The following is a 15,763-nucleotide window of genomic DNA, read 5'->3' as shown; positions in this document are numbered from 1 at the left end:
TGAATGTTTTCTTAGGTCAGTATCCCAGGGTAACAGAAAAAAAACAAACAAAAATAAAACCAATACGATCTAATCAAGATTATAAGCTTTTGCATAGCAAAGGCAACCATAAAAAAAAGACAACCTACAGAATGGGGTAAATAGTTCCAAAGATGCAACCGACAAGAGCTTAATCTCCAAAATATACAAAAAACTCATAAAACTCAAAAGTAAACAAACAACCCAATTGAACAACGGGCAGAAGATCTAAACAGACATTTCTCCAAAGGAGACATAGGGATGGCCAGAAGGCACATGAAAAAAATGTTCAACAGCACTAATTGTTAGAGAAATGCAAGTCAAAACTAAAATGAAGTACCACCACACACCATTCACAATGGCCATCACTAGTAAGACTAAAAATAACAAGTGCTGGAGCGGGTATGACATAAAGGGAACCCTCCTTCACTGTTGGTGGGAATGTAAATTGGTACAACCACTACGGAAAACAGTATGGAGGTTCCACAGAAAACTAAATATAGAACTACCATATGATCCAGCAATCCCACTCCCTGGGCATCTATCCCTACAAAACTTTCCTTGAAAAAGACACTGTTCACTGCAGCATTATTCACAATAGCCAAGATATGGAAACAACCCAAATGTCCATCAACAGATGAATGTATTAAGAAGATGTGGTACTGGAGTTCCCTTGGTGGCTCAGCAGTTGATGAACCTGACTAGTATACATGGGGACATGGTTTGATCCCTGGCCTTGCTCAGTGGGTTAGGGATCTGGCATTGTTGTGAGCTATGGTGTAAGATGCAGATGCATCTTGAATCTGGCATTGCTGTGGCTCCAATTGGACCCCGAGGCTGGGAACCCCCATATGCTGGAGTGAGGCACTAAAAAGTTAAAAAAAAAAAAAGATGTGGTACATATACATAATGGAATACTACTCAGCCATAAAAAAGAACAAAATAATGTCATTTGCAGCAACATGGACAGACATAGATATTCTCATACTAAGTGAAGTAAGTCAGAAAGAGAAAAAACTAGATAACATATGGTATGACTTACATGTGGAATCTAAAATATGGAGCAGATGAAACTATCACCAGAACAGAGATAGTCTCATAAACAAGAAGAGCAGACTTGTGGTTGCCAAGGGGGAGGGGGAGGGAGTGGGATGGACTGGGAGTTCAGGGTTAATAGATACAAATTTCTACATTTAGAATGGATAGACAATGAGGTCCTGCTGCTGTATAGCACAGGGAACTATGTCCAATCAGTAGTGAAGGAACACGATGAAAGGTAATGTGAGCAAGAGAGTGTGTACAGTTGTATGACAGGGTCACTTTGCTGTACAGCTGAAATTGACAAATCAACTATTATAAAAAAAAATTAAAAAGTGAAAAAAAATTTAAAAATACAAAATATAAAACTTCTCAATCCCTAAAAAAAAAAAAAAAAAAAAAACCAAACCCCAAAAAGCTAGGTTTTGAATATGGGATTTTTTAACTGCAATAAAATATATATAAAATAAAATGGCTTAATGGTAGAGTTTAAGGGTACAATTCAGTGGCATTTACATTCAAGCATAATACCACCTTCACTACCATCCATCTCCAGAACCCTTTCATCATCCACAACTGAAACTCTGTACCCATTAAAGAGTAATTACCCATCCTGTTATCCCTCCTCCAGCCCAATGGAAGCCACTGTTCTACTTCCTATCTCTATGAATTTGAGGAATACACAGCTATTAACATGGGTTGAAACACTGCATAGAGACTGTGTGTGTCTTCACATTTTACTGTTTGTTTCTCCTCCTCTGCATTTACTGTTGCCTCTGTCTGGACTCCTCCCTGGTCCCCGCTCACCAGCCATCAATCACTCCACAGGGCCTCTGCCCAGACAGGTCTCTTTTCACCAGACTACATGAAACAGCACCCCCATCTCCAGCCCCTCTACTGCCTAATCCTGCTTTTGAACACTTGCTATCCTATGACACATTATATATTTGGCTCTAGTTTGTGTGGTGTGTGTCTGTCCCAATAGAAATTAAACTATTGAGGGCAGGGCTTTGTTTATTTTGTTTCCTGCTGAATGCCCAGTGCTTAGAGCAGCATTTGACATAAAGGAGATACTCCAAAATATAACTACAATCAACACAGTTCTTGAATTGCAACAAAGTCAGGGATTGCCTTATTTTTAAATTTAAAAGCAGCTGGAGGGCTCTAATTTATTCATTTTTTTGGCTAGTGGTCTGAATCATAGACAAATGTTCAAAGTCATAAGCATTATAAACTCAACATGATGGAGAATAATTCACCTTTAACCAAAAAGTCTCTCCAATAATATTAGAGATTGACTAAGATTATAAAATATAAATGTTGTTTTCCCAAAGACAATATACAGATGCCAAAAGGCAACTGAAAATACACTCAATATCACTAACCACTAGAGAAATGCAAATGAAAACTACAATGAGGTACCACTGCACACCAGTCAATATGGCCATCATTAAAACATCTACAAATAACAAATGCCAGAGACAGGGTGGAAAAAAGGGAAACTTCCTACACTGTTGGTGGGAATCTAAATGGGTGCAACCACTGTGGAAAATAGTATGATGATTTCTCAGAAAACTAAAAACAGAATTACCATATGATCCAGCAATCTTCCTCCTGGGAATACATCCAGATAAAACTGTAATTCAAAGAGATATGGGGGGGGGCTCAAGGGAGGATGCAAAAAAAAAAAAAAAAAAAAAAGATACATGCACCGAATGTTTACTGCAGCACTATTTACAATAGTCAAGACTTGGAAACAAACTAACCATCCATCAACAGATGAGTGGATAAAGAAGATGTAGTACATACATACATAATGGAATATTACTCAGCCATAAAAAAGAACAAAATAATGCCATTTGCAGCAACATGGATGGACCTAAAGATTCTCATACTAAGCAAAGTAAGTCAGAAAGAGAAAGACAAATACTACATGATATCACATACGTTGAATCTATATATAGCACAGGGAGCTATATTCAATATCTTATGATAAACCATAATGGAAAAGAATATGAAAAAGAAGATATATTTGTGGAACTGAAACCACATAACAGAAGAAATTAACACAACATTGTAAATTAACTATACTTCAAGAAAATTTAAAAAAATAAAATATAAATGTTGGATTTTATGGAGCTTTAGATATTTCTGATCACCTGTGATAAATATCCCCCAGGTAATTAAACAATTGCATAGTATGCATTTTCCTTTTTAGTCTCAGCTTCCGCAAGCTTTGTAAGGATTGCTAAATAATGATGTAGTAGCTGGCTAGCTGGCACTGTTTGAATACTTACATCAAGGCAGACACTTTTTTTTTTTTTGTCTTTTTAGGGCGGCACCCAGGGCATATGGACGTTCCCAGGCTAAGGGTCTAATTGGAACTGTAGCCGCCGGCCTACACTATGGCCACAGCAACGCAGGATCCGAGCTGCGTGTGCCACCTACACTCCAGCTCACGGCAACGCTGGATCCTCAACCCACTGAGTGAGGCCAGGGATTGAACCCGAAACCATGGTTCCTCATTGGATTTGTTTCTGCAGAGCTACCATGGGAAATCCAAGGCAGACACTCTTAAATGCTTTCTGTGTAGTTACTTTTACTATTTCTTTTAATCCTCAGCCATCCTAGGAGGTAGGTTTACTTTACAGTAACTGAGGCATGGCGAGGGAAAGCATGTGCCCAAGTTTGCACAGCAATTAAGTGGTGAGGCCGGTCTGTGCCCAGAGCCTGTCCTTTTACACACTTGAGATGTGGACTCTCCTCTCCCTGCTTTCCTCCCTCCACCCCTACCTCCACTGCCGCTATCCTGTGAGACGTGCATCTCTCCACAAACAGGATGGGGATCCCTGTCTGACACCAGTTCACCCAAATGCAGAGAGAAAATTAGAATGGCTCCTTCGGGGATTTTATACTTCATAATTTCTCTGATTGGCTCTTTTTCCCTTTGCCTCACAGCATTCCTCTGAAGGGAATTAAAACCTTTGGCTTGGTTTAATTTGAGGCCGCTTTACTCCAAAATACACCCGGTGATGAGGCTGGCATGAGAACTGATTTCATGGTGAACCAATGTAATCCACACTGTGCAGGGTTGCTTTCAGACTCACTGCGATCATCTCTGAGAAGATGATAGAGAAGGCTGGCTGAAGGGCCCCATTGGCGACGGCACACAGAGTTCCCACAACAAAGTAGGGCCATTCTGTTTTGTTCAGTTTCAGGATCTTCATAAAAGACACCGATGGCACGTTTTCCTCCTAAAACACACACATATCAGGACACAACAGTCACCAGAGGTCGTGGATGTAGATAAGGCCTGGCATCGCTCTCAAGGACCTTGCAAACTAGAAGCAGAGGATGACCAGGCTACAGCAAACGATGAGAGGGTCAGACAGGAGGTTCTAAAATGATAACAATGTGTTGACTGCAGGGCATCAGATGAGCAGGAATTCTTCACCCCAGAAGCAATCTTCATGGTGTGACCAGCCCACTTCTATTCCAGCCCCTGCAGAGCAAGTGGAAGAAGGATCTGGGCACAAAAATGCCCTAGAATTCAAATCCCAGCTCAACTCCGGGATGATGCTGGGGTCATGTGAGACAAGAACTGGGAATGGATGGGTAAGTGTCCTCACCAACGCCAGGCACCATGATGCACTCAAGGGTCTGTGTCTGGTCTCCTTGCTCTGGAGCCCTGCCCAGCCCTGCCTCTTCTGTTACACGTTCCCAACGCACAACTGAAGTAACTACTCCCCTTCTCTCTTACTGCTGGTCCCTCTGCAGACTTCTAGTTCATAGCTTAGCTTGTTTTGTGATTCCCCACCCCCCACCCTGCCTTGCCTCATTTGTTTGTTTACATGTCTCTGTGAGGTTTTTTTTTTTTTTTAAGGTCAAGACTATGTCTTTATATCCCTAGAAATAGCCCAATGCCTGGCACCTATCGGGTTCTCAGCAAATGTTGAACTTAAAGTCTGGCTAAGCATGAAAGATTTAGGTCACAAAAAGAAGAAGATGGTGACTACAGAGGTGGTTTAACATTAAACTAGATACAGAATATGCCTTTGGAATCCCACAGGCTCATGGTTGTTTAAACAGATCATGCTTGGAGTTCCTGTTGTGGCTGAGTGGGTTAAGAACACGGCATCATGTCTGTGAGAATGCGGCTTCAACTCCTGGCTTCGCTCAGTGGGTTAAGGATCTGGTGTGGCTGTGGCTGTGGCGGAGACCAACAGCTGCGGCTCCAATTCGACCCCTAGTCTGGGAACTTCCATACTCTACAGGTGTGGCCTAAAAAGAAAAAAAAAAAAAAGGTCATATTTGTGTCTATGACAAAGAGAATATAGGAACAGTTCCTACTGAGCCCTCTTCTTTCAAACCCCCCATTTTCTCTGCATTTGGTTGGGGTGGGGGGGTTCATCCCTAGTTAACATTATCTTTTAGTCCTGATCTCCAGCCTGATAAATGAGCTGGGCTGCTCATCACTTGCAAACAGGTCTTCCCAGGGCCTTCTAATCAGGATTAATGTCCCCCATCCTTGGGCACATTATTTCTCCCTCTATGACACGACCGTCTTGTTGATTGTGGCATTTTCTACCTCCCTTCTTCTCTGTGCATTTCTCCAAGAACAGAGCTCCTCTAAAATACCAAACTCTAAAGATCTAGTAGCATAAATGTCCAGATAAATGAGAAAATGTGAAGAAAATACTTCTGTAGCCCCAAAGGGGGAAAATGTCTATCTACTTACAATAATGCAGCTCTACAATAACACAATTGTTATCCTCTTTCCATAAATATACCAAGATTAAGACCTCTAAGAGAGCCCTCATCATCTCTGCAGTAAATGATATTGTGGGCAGAGAAAAACAGACACATAAACTCCTGGTAGGATTAGCTTCTTCAGGCCAACACAAGCGTAAAAGTAAACTCAGCTTTTACTAATAAATAATATCAAACTGTATTCTCAAACCATTTCTTAAAATAAAAAAATATCTTTTTTTTGGAATGGATTCCCTTTCTATTATAAAAGCTTCTGTTAGCTTGAATTAATAACATCCCAAGTCTTTTTTTTCATTTATAAAAGATGTGGTATATATACACAATGGACAACTACTCTACCATGAAACGAACAAAATAATGTTATCCCAAGTCTTCAGGTGAGAAACATTAAAGAAGGTACACTTTGGTCTTTCTGGTTATTCTCCCCTTTCTCTTAGTAAGAGAATGCCAATCCTATTTAGAGTAGCAATGTATATAGCAACAAGATTCAGTTTTCTATCCTCCCTCGTGGTTAAGAATAAGTTATGGCCGAGGACTCATAAGTTAAAGAGTTGTGGGTGACTTCTAGAAAATCTTTTTTATTCCTGCTGATTGGTACACAAATGTGATGACTGGAGCTGCAGGAGCCCTTTCAGATCATTGAGAATGGAAGCTACATGCTGGGAGAGTGAGAATAAATACAAAAGTAGCCTGAATCCATGATAGCCATAGAGGAGCCATTATTCTAGCATGGGATTCTTTCCTCTATTTTTTTTTAATGTAAAATAGAAATAAACCTCTTGTTTTTCTTAAACTGATATTATTTTGGGTTTCCTAGCATAGGCAATCAAGAGTAATCCTACCTAGTAACCAAATATCAGAGCCTCTTACTTTAGACAAGCCTTATTTACCCCTGGATCTCAAAAATGAATGGAATATCTACTTTTTAATTTTTATTTATTTGGGCCATATCCATGACATACAGAAGTTCCAGGGCCAAGGATGGAACCTGAGCCATAGTAATGACAATGCTGAATCCTTAACCACTAGGCCATCAGGGAGCTCCTAAAATATCTAATTTTAAGCATCTCAGCACAAAGACTATGCTTTTGGATTTTTTTCATTGGCAGTCCATTTAAAAAAAAAAAAAGTTTATGGCCCAACCCAAGGCACATGGAAATTCCCCCGGGCCAGGGATTGAATCCTAGTCACAGCTGCATCCTATGCTACAGCTGCAAGAACTCAGGATCCTTTAACCCACTGTGCCAGGGATCAAACCCACACCTTCACAAGGATCCAAGCTGCCACAGTCGGATTCTTAACCCATTGCGTCATGGCGAGAACTTGAGGAAATTCCTTTTTAATTGGATTGATTTCCATTCATTGACAAATACATTTAAAATTTGATATTTCCTGGAGTTCCCGTCCTGGCGCAGTGGTTAACGAATCCGACTAGGAACCATGAGGTTGCGGGTTCGGTCCCTGCCCTTGCTCAGTGGGTTAACGATCCGGCGTTGCAGTGAGCTGTGGTGTAGGCTGCAGACGTGGCTCGGATCCCGCGTTGCTGTGGCTCTGGCGTAGGCCGGTGGCTACAGCTCCGATTCAGCCCCTAGCCTGGGAACCTCCATATGCCGCTTGAGCGGCCCAAGAAATAGCAACAACAACAACAACAACAAAAAAGACAAAAAAAAAAAAAAAATTAAGTGAAAAACAACTTACAAGTTCATTGATCTCCACATCAAGGCCACTCTGATACTTCCGTGAATTTCTTAGGCTTTTATTCCTAAGTATGTAATGAGTTTTCTGGCCATCTGGGGCCAAACCCATCGGAGGCTTTTCAACAGTTAGTGCAACTTTAAATTCTTCTGATGGGATCTGGCTTCCTGATGTCTAAAAGAAGAACGGGACGTTGAATTGTGTGTGTCTCCAAGTTTAGAACCAGAGAGCCATTTGAATATCACATGTGTCAAGACTTTTAGGTTCCATAACACCTTCTCGGTCAAGGTTCACTGCAAACTGTCAAGAAGTGTATCAACCAACACAAGGAAGAAAAGTTGCAAAGGACAGAAAAGTCAAATTGAATTTGAACTCTATGAAAATTGGAATATAAAAGTATTGTCTAAAATTTAAAAGGTGGGAGTTCCCAACATGGCTCAGTGGAAATGAATCTGGACGCAGATCCATAAGGACGCAGGTTTGCTCCCTGGCCTTCCTCAGTGGGTTAAGGATCTGGCATTGCTGTGGTTGTGGTGTAGACTGGCAGCTGTAGCTCCAATTAGATCCCTAGCTTGGGAACCTTCATATGCTGCGGGTATGGCCCTAAAAAGACAAAAATAAAAATAAAATTAAATTAAAAGGCAGGTTTTTCACCATCCAGCAGGTATGAGGGAATTTCTTCAATATGCAAGAATCCAGAGAACAAGTCAGAGACCACCATGAAAGGGCAGAAGAATAAATAGAAACATTATCAAGGGCTCATTTTTAAAGCTACAAACAAGGAAAAGCTGGTCACGCCCCATGGGAGGCAATTAAACTGCTTTCCTTGCCTGGCTGAATGCAATCAACTTCCTCAAAGTCCTGCTCAGATTCATCCACACCTCACCCCAGGTGACCAGCCCAGTGGGTTCAGCCTCATGACTGGCTTTGGGATTAATTCTCTCCTTCAAGAGGAGGAGGAGGGATAATTTAAGGAACTTTCAGCCCAGTGGTGGATAAGGAAATATCAACCCAGTCATCCTGGAGTCTGCCTTTGTCTCTGTTCTCTGTTTGCTTCCACCATGTCTGAGTCCACATCTAAGTGGCTTGTCCAGGACCTCAGTACTTGTGGTCTTGTCCTGTTCTTGCTCCTCCTCTTCAGGTCCTGTCCCCAAAGCCAATCCTATGGCTAGTGCCTTACTGCACCCACAGAAGGCTGTCTAACTTGAGCCCTGCATCTTCTTTGATCGAAACTTTCCACCTGTGCTTTCAACACCTAACAGAAGACCACCTGGTGCCTTGGACCTCACTGCAATGATATGCTCTGCTTGGGGGACTTCCTCACTTGCTTTCCTCTGGAGCTGTTTTATACCATCACCCAACTGACACGCAAGCTAGATGAAAGGCTTAGCCTTGTCATGGATGCCCCCATCCCCACTTCCAACCTCTCCCACCCTGCTACCAGAGTCACCTTCCTAAAGGGTAGCCCTGCTCAAATAACACCCAAGCTCAAAAATCTTCCATGGATCCCCACCACATGCTCAAGCCTGGCTCCCCCAAGTTCTAGCTCATGGCATGTCAAACTGAACCACCTGCATAAATGCCTTCTCTCATCTTTTTCTCCTATAACCTTGTCCATACTATCAAGGGGTCCATCTCAATAGGCAGCGCTTCCAATAAGCCCATTCTGGTTTTAGACTTCTTCTACCTCCAAATGAAGAACCCCCTCTCTCTATCTCATAGTATTTGGGGGGGGGGCGCTTACCTAAAGCCCTCACTTAGTGAGTGCTGAAGTCATGGAGCTCCAAAGCCAAGATAGCCACTTTCACCAGTTGATAAAAAGTATATATTTAAGGAGTTCCCATTTTGGCTCAGTGGTTACTGAATCCAACTAGGAACCATGAGGTTGTGGGTTCGATTCCTGGCCTCGCTCAGTGGGTTAAGGATCCAGCACTGCAGTGAGCTGTGGTGTTGGCCGCAGTCATGGCTCGGATCTGGCATTGCTGTGGTTGTGGTGTAGGCCGGTGGCTACAGCTCCGATTAGACCCCTAGCCTGGGAACCTCCATATGCCGCAGGTGTCGCCCTAGAAAAGACAAAGAAAAAAAAAGTATATATTTAAAACCAACAGCCCTGGAGTTCCCATTGTGGCTTAGTGGGTTATGAACCCATGAGGATTTGGGTGTGATTCCTGGCCTCACTTACTGGGTTAAGTATCCTGCATTACTCAGTTGGTCGCAGATGCAGCTGGGATCTGGCATTGCTGTGGCTGTGGTGTAGGCTGGTGTCTGCAGTTCCAATTTGACCTCTAGCTTGAGAACTTCCTTCCATAGGCGCAGCCCTTAAAAAAAAAAAGTAAGGGAAAAAAAAAAAAAAGAAAACCAATAGCCCTTATTTCCTACACCTGGATATACTCCAGCTCATTCAAATATTTAATTATAAAAAAGTAAAACAAAAAAGGTTGAAAAGATGTATGGGTGAAGATCCTTTCTAAGAACAACTCCAAATTCTGAAGATATGGAGGGGATTACATATAAATTAAATTACATGAAATTTTAAAGCTCTTTTATATCAGGCAAACAAGGAACCAAATTAAAGCATAAAACAGGAAAAATACTTCCAATACATGCAAGAGAAGTATTTCCTTTTTATATAAGGACTTCTTATAAGAAGAATATCACAAATAACCCAACAAAAAACAATCTGATACAGGAACAGATATTTCCTTTTTTTTTTTTCTTTTTTCTTTTTTCTTTTTAAGGCCTCACCTGCAGCACATGGAAGTTCCTGAGCTAGGAGCAGAATTCGAGCTGCAGCTGCTGGCCTATGCCACAGCCACAGCAACACGGAATCTGAGCTGCACCTGTGGCCTACACCACAGTGAATGGCAACGCCGGATCCTTAACCTGCTGAGGGAGGCCAGGGATTGAATCTGCCTCCTCTTGGATACTACTTGGATTTGTAACCTCCTGAGCAACAATGGGAACTCCAAATTCTCCCTTTTAAAGTGCTTTTTTTAAAAAAAGAAAATTCAGGTGTTTCTTAACCTTATAGCGACCTTACATGGTTTTATATTTCAAATGTGGAAATAGAGGCTCAGAGGAGTTAAATTACTCGTCAGAAAACAAAGCAAATTTTTTATTTAATTTTTTTTGATCTCCCCACCTCCAAAATGTGCTACCAAAGGGCAATACCTAGGATAGAGAAATACTGGAAACAAACCAAGTATCCAACTTTAGAGAAATGATTAAGCTGTTTATTACACATTAATATAATTATAGCTGAGGACACATTAAAATGATAGTATCCAAATGATGTAGATCTGAAATATGAATAAAAAAGAACAAAAATATGTACATACTAGTTACCGTTATATCAAAGCAAATGAACATACTTTTATAAATTTAAGAATCGTTTACAGAATAAAATATTTTTGGGTTATTTTGCAAAGTTGCTCAAGTGAGTAAGCCCCAAAAAAGTTCAATAATAAGACAAGCCAATAATTATCAGTAGCACTTGTTTGGGGAAAAGAAAGTGAAGAGTTTTTTTTTTTTTTTTTTAAAGAAAAACCAAACTATTCACTTCCTAGAGCCAAGAATCTTGCTATGAGTTTTATTAGGATCACCTGGGAAGCATTTTAAACTCACATAGGACCTCCTCAACCACTAGAGACCCCAGCACTGCCCTCTCACCTCTACCAGCGTTCTGATCCTTCCTAATCTCCCCACAGAAAGCACCTGTTAGTTTTAACACATTCCCCAGGCAACTGACTCTGTCACTCTGTTGTAAAGATTAAGTTCAAAATGTTTTTAGCAGTTTCTTTTATTTTCCTTCTCCTTCACCCTTCTCTTCAAAGATTGTTTCAATAACTCTGAATTAAAGTCTGAGATGGATACTTTAGGCATCTTCCTGGATACTTATTTCCCAGTATGCTGTTAGCTGCACGATACTTTCATAACGTAAAGAATATTCCATTGGGGAGCAAACAGCAGAAAAACTTCCCAGTAAGCAGATACCTGCATGTTAACAAGCCTGAAGTACACCCCTCCCTTCTGCATTAGTTCCTTGTGGCTTCCTTGCTCCACGATGACTCCATCATCAAACCCAGCGATGATATCTGCATTTCGGATTGTAGACAAACGATGTGCTATCACAATGGTGGTCCGGCCTTCCCTGGCCTGAAGAGGAAGAGGACAAACACGGAGGGCAGCAGGGTTACAGTGTCGAGGAACTGTCAAACATCACACAGTGAGCACTTGGATGGCGTGCTTGCTGATGGGGGGATCCTCGTGTGATTAGGACACAAAGGCATCGCTTGTCTATGAAAGGTTAAAAGGAGATTTGAATTAGGGACCCAACAGGAGGCCAGCCCCTCCAGTATTAGAATGGATAACTTGGGATAACTCTGGGAGCCTATAACCTTTCTCAAGTGTTCTCATACCTGTGTGAGGAGCCTTGGATCTGAATTATATGATAGGTTAGAGACTATAGCAGAAGCATGTTTGGGAGTTTTTCAGCCTTCTCCAGAGCACTCCCACAGGATTCCTGCCTGATTTTAATTATAATTCTGATAGACTACATGCTGGCAGCCTCAGAGAAAATGTACCCTGAGATCTGGATGCTTCAAATTATGGTTCAAAGACCATCTGAACCATAAGCTCTAGAGCGGAGCCAGTCACTATGATTTTTAACAAGTGCTTCAGGTGATTTTTATGGATGCTGACCTCTACACATCGACCTCCAAGTAGCTCTGTGAACTCACATGTTGTTGGCTTGGTGGGTTTATGAACAGGCATTTACACCCTGGAAAAGGCTCATCAAGCTATTTGCTTTACATCATTATTAATGGTTACTCCCTTTGATACTCACTAACCCTATGAGGCTAACAACTTTTTTTTTAAATTACTCAATAAATTTTATTACATTGATAGTTGTACAATGATCCTCACAACCCAATTTTATGAGGCTAACAACTTCTTAAGACTACTTCTACCCTGAGGCAATAAAACCACATCCTTAGGATGGTTATTAGAGTATAGCCCGATTCACCTAAGTAGTTAAAATGATAAAAATGAGAGGCTAGATTCATAATAGCCAAAAATTGAGGGCAATCCAAATGTTCCTCAGACGATCAAAAGATAAACAAAATGTGGTCTATCCACACAATGGAATAGCATTGGGCCAGAAAAAGGAATGACATACTGATATACATTTTAATACAGATGAACCTTGACAATTTTATGCTAAGTGAAAGAAGCCAGTCACAAAAGACCACACATTGTATTCCACTTAGATGTCCAGAGTAGGCAAATCTATAGAGATAGAAAGTAGATGAGTTGTTGCCAAGAGCTAGGGTAAGGATGGAATTAAGAGTGATTGCTAATGGGTACCAGGTTTCCTTTTGGGATGATGTAACTATTATGCAGTAGGATCATGGTGATGGTTGAAAAATCTTCTGGATATACTAAAAACCAATGAATTGAGCATTTTTGGCCACACTCATGGCATGTGGAAGTTCCTGGGCCAGTGACTGAACTTGAGCCAAGCAGTGACAATGCCAAATCCTTAACTGCTACACCACCAGGGAACTCTGAGCTGTACATTTTAAAAGCATGAAGTTTATGGTAAACAAATTGTATTTCATTTTTTTTAAAAGGCCACTCATGAAAATTCTGAAAAAAAAAGTTAATGAGAGGGTAATATTTCCACCAGATATTATAACATAAAAAGCTACAGCAATTAAAACAGTAAAATCCAAGGGAAGCTATCACATGAATAGACAAATTCATGAATAGAACAAGAGAGAGTTCAGAAATAGACATAAAACATTTAAAATTAGTATATGATAAATATGCATCATCTATCAGTAGAGAAAAGGTGGATTATGTAATCTGTGGTACTGATCATAATGTAGCCATGTGGAAAAATAATGTGGTCTTTCTACTTTAGTCCTTACTCTAAAATAACCAATTGAGTTTAAATAAATATATGAGTTAAATCATAAAGCGAAAGACTAAAGCATAACTCCATTGGACAACATTCAAGACTATTTTTTGATTTTTTAGCATATGGGCCCCAAAGAAATATTCAAAAATATTTACTGATTCACTGATGTGGAAGGTGCATGGCTTGGTCCATGTATGATAAGACATATAGGAAATAATCTGATCAGTCTACTTATATTCTTGATACTAACAGTGATGAGTAAATTGCTAACAGTGATTGTTATCATTATGATAATAATAGCTATGCTATGTCAACATAAAGAAACAGAGGAATTGGAATCAGATTAATGAGTGAATGATTTGTGTGCAGGAGTAACAAAGTAGGTATTTCTGAATTTCAAAGTCAGTAACCGTTACCCTTGACCAAGAAATACTGGCCAGAGCAGAGGGTATTTGATGCAAAGAAATATTTTCTCAGAGATCCCTAACACCCCAGTGATGATAAGACATTGGCAAATAAATACCCCAGGCTCAAGGATACCAACTATTAAGAAATTTGGAACTTCTACAAATTTTGGATGTGTAGGGATGAAAGGCAGGTCTAAACAAAGACAGTACTAATCCATTAACCTTTCTGGAACTTCTGAAGAAAAAAAGCGTAAAATGAAACTTTGCGGGATCATTTCTGTTCTTTTCTTGCTCCTCCATTATGGAAACACGATGAGGAGGAGAGAATGAGTGTAGGTCTGAAACTATGTGATTATTGACTTTCTTTAAAAATCAAAATATCAAGTCTGTTTTTGTATTCTTCTTTAAGATCTTATATTGAGGAGTTCCCTGGTGGCCTAGTGGTTAAGGATCTGGCACTGTCACTGCTGGGGCACTTGTTCAATCCCTGGCCAGGGAACTGTTGCATGCCACAGGCATGGCCAAAAAAACCAAACCAAAACAAACAAACAAAAAAACAAAACCCAAATGAACAAATAAACAAATGACCCCCCCCCCACAGATTTCATATTTGAAAACCTATTGTTTATTTCAATGAACAGTTGCTGTCTATTCAATGAAATGCTTATAGGGTCATTAAGTTTTTTTTCCTAATGTAGCTATGTATCATCTCAATGAGCTAGGCCATAGTAATCAATTCAGTAAAAATTTATTTAGGTTTTTCTATGTGTAAGGCACTGGAGTAGGTGTTCTAGAGATACAAACATGAACCATTTATTAATTCTGCCTCTTAGGGGGTTTATTCTTTCTAGGAAAGAGAAAGCATATACATAAATAGCTAAGTACAGTAAGTTGGTTCCACATAAGAGGTACTGATCAATGTATAAAGGATCCACAAAAGGAAAATAGTATTCTCCCAGGATAGGTAATCAGGGAGGAATAATAGTAGATATAACAGTGGTACATCCTTATGTTCCTCAGAGGAAAGATAATCACAAAATTCAACTTTTCACTCTCAAAAAGAAAGTTGGTTTATAACCTATACAGACCAGCCAATTGATTAGCTAGTATCATTGCAGGGAGTAGAGAAATGAAGGAGTTCCCTTTTAAAAACACAGTTTATTGTTTGCAAAAATGTATCAGTTTATCTTCCAATGTTTGGGTAGATTACAATGGATGGACAGATTATAAACTATCAGCAGCCACTATGGTAGGTTAAACATGGCCATAAACACTTTGCAGCCACTCCCATTCAGAGGTGGAGTCTATTTTTCCACCTCCTCAAATCTGGGCAGAACTTGTAACGTGTTTTGACTGAAAGATGTGAAGGAATTAATGCTTGTGCAATTTCTGAAGCATAGGCTTCAAGAGGCTTTATAGTTTGTGTGTTTGCCATCTTTGAATTCTACCTGGAAAGGAAGCTTATCTAGTCTATCTGAGATGAGATGCCTCATGCAGGAAAACTGAGCTGCCCTAGGCAAGAGCCACCTGCCAGGAACATGAGAGAGGCCATCTTGAACATTCTAGCCCAGCTGGCCCTGAGCGAAGAGTAGTTGCCTGGGGAGACTAGGCAAAACCAACAGAGGAATCACACCTGCCAACCCACTAAGTGTTGGTTTTAAACAACACTTTGGGATCTGTGTGGAAGGCAGTGGCTGGAAGGGAGGTGATGTTAGTGCAAATGGAGATGGAAAGGCAAGTCAGGAAATTGCTATTAGAGGCTGAAAAGGCAGTGATCAGGTTATGCAACCTCAGAATAATTGGAAAATTTGTTCCATGTACTAACTGGGAACACAGATATTTTACCTAATGAACTTGTACATCTGGCTAAGGATCTCTAAGTAAAATATTGAAAGCACCATGCTGTAAACAG

The 15,763-nt window shown here is 40.4% G+C and overlaps 1 protein-coding gene across 1 annotated transcript in view; it reads right to left on the bottom strand.

Annotated features, from left to right (window-relative positions):
• Positions 1-15,763, bottom strand: part of ABCB4 (ATP binding cassette subfamily B member 4) — an 88,535-nt gene that overhangs the window by 35,481 nt on the left and 37,291 nt on the right. The window contains exons 15-17 of the mRNA XM_013989596.3: positions 11,515-11,676; positions 7,525-7,695; positions 4,164-4,310 (exon numbers count right to left, since the gene is read on the bottom strand). Coding sequence (XP_013845050.2) covers positions 4,164-4,310; positions 7,525-7,695; positions 11,515-11,676 — 480 coding nt within the window. The remainder of the gene's footprint in view (positions 1-4,163; positions 4,311-7,524; positions 7,696-11,514; positions 11,677-15,763) is intronic.

Source organism: Sus scrofa, chromosome 9, assembly GCF_054392235.1.
Source record: "Sus scrofa isolate SSC_HxYL_T2T_F1_AM1 chromosome 9, Sscrofa_HxYL_maternal_Yorkshire_Landrace_v2.0, whole genome shotgun sequence".
Taxonomy (NCBI): Eukaryota; Metazoa; Chordata; class Mammalia; order Artiodactyla; family Suidae; genus Sus; species Sus scrofa.
Note: the sequence above shows the minus strand (reverse complement) of the source record. Positions and strands in the feature narration are given on the sequence as shown.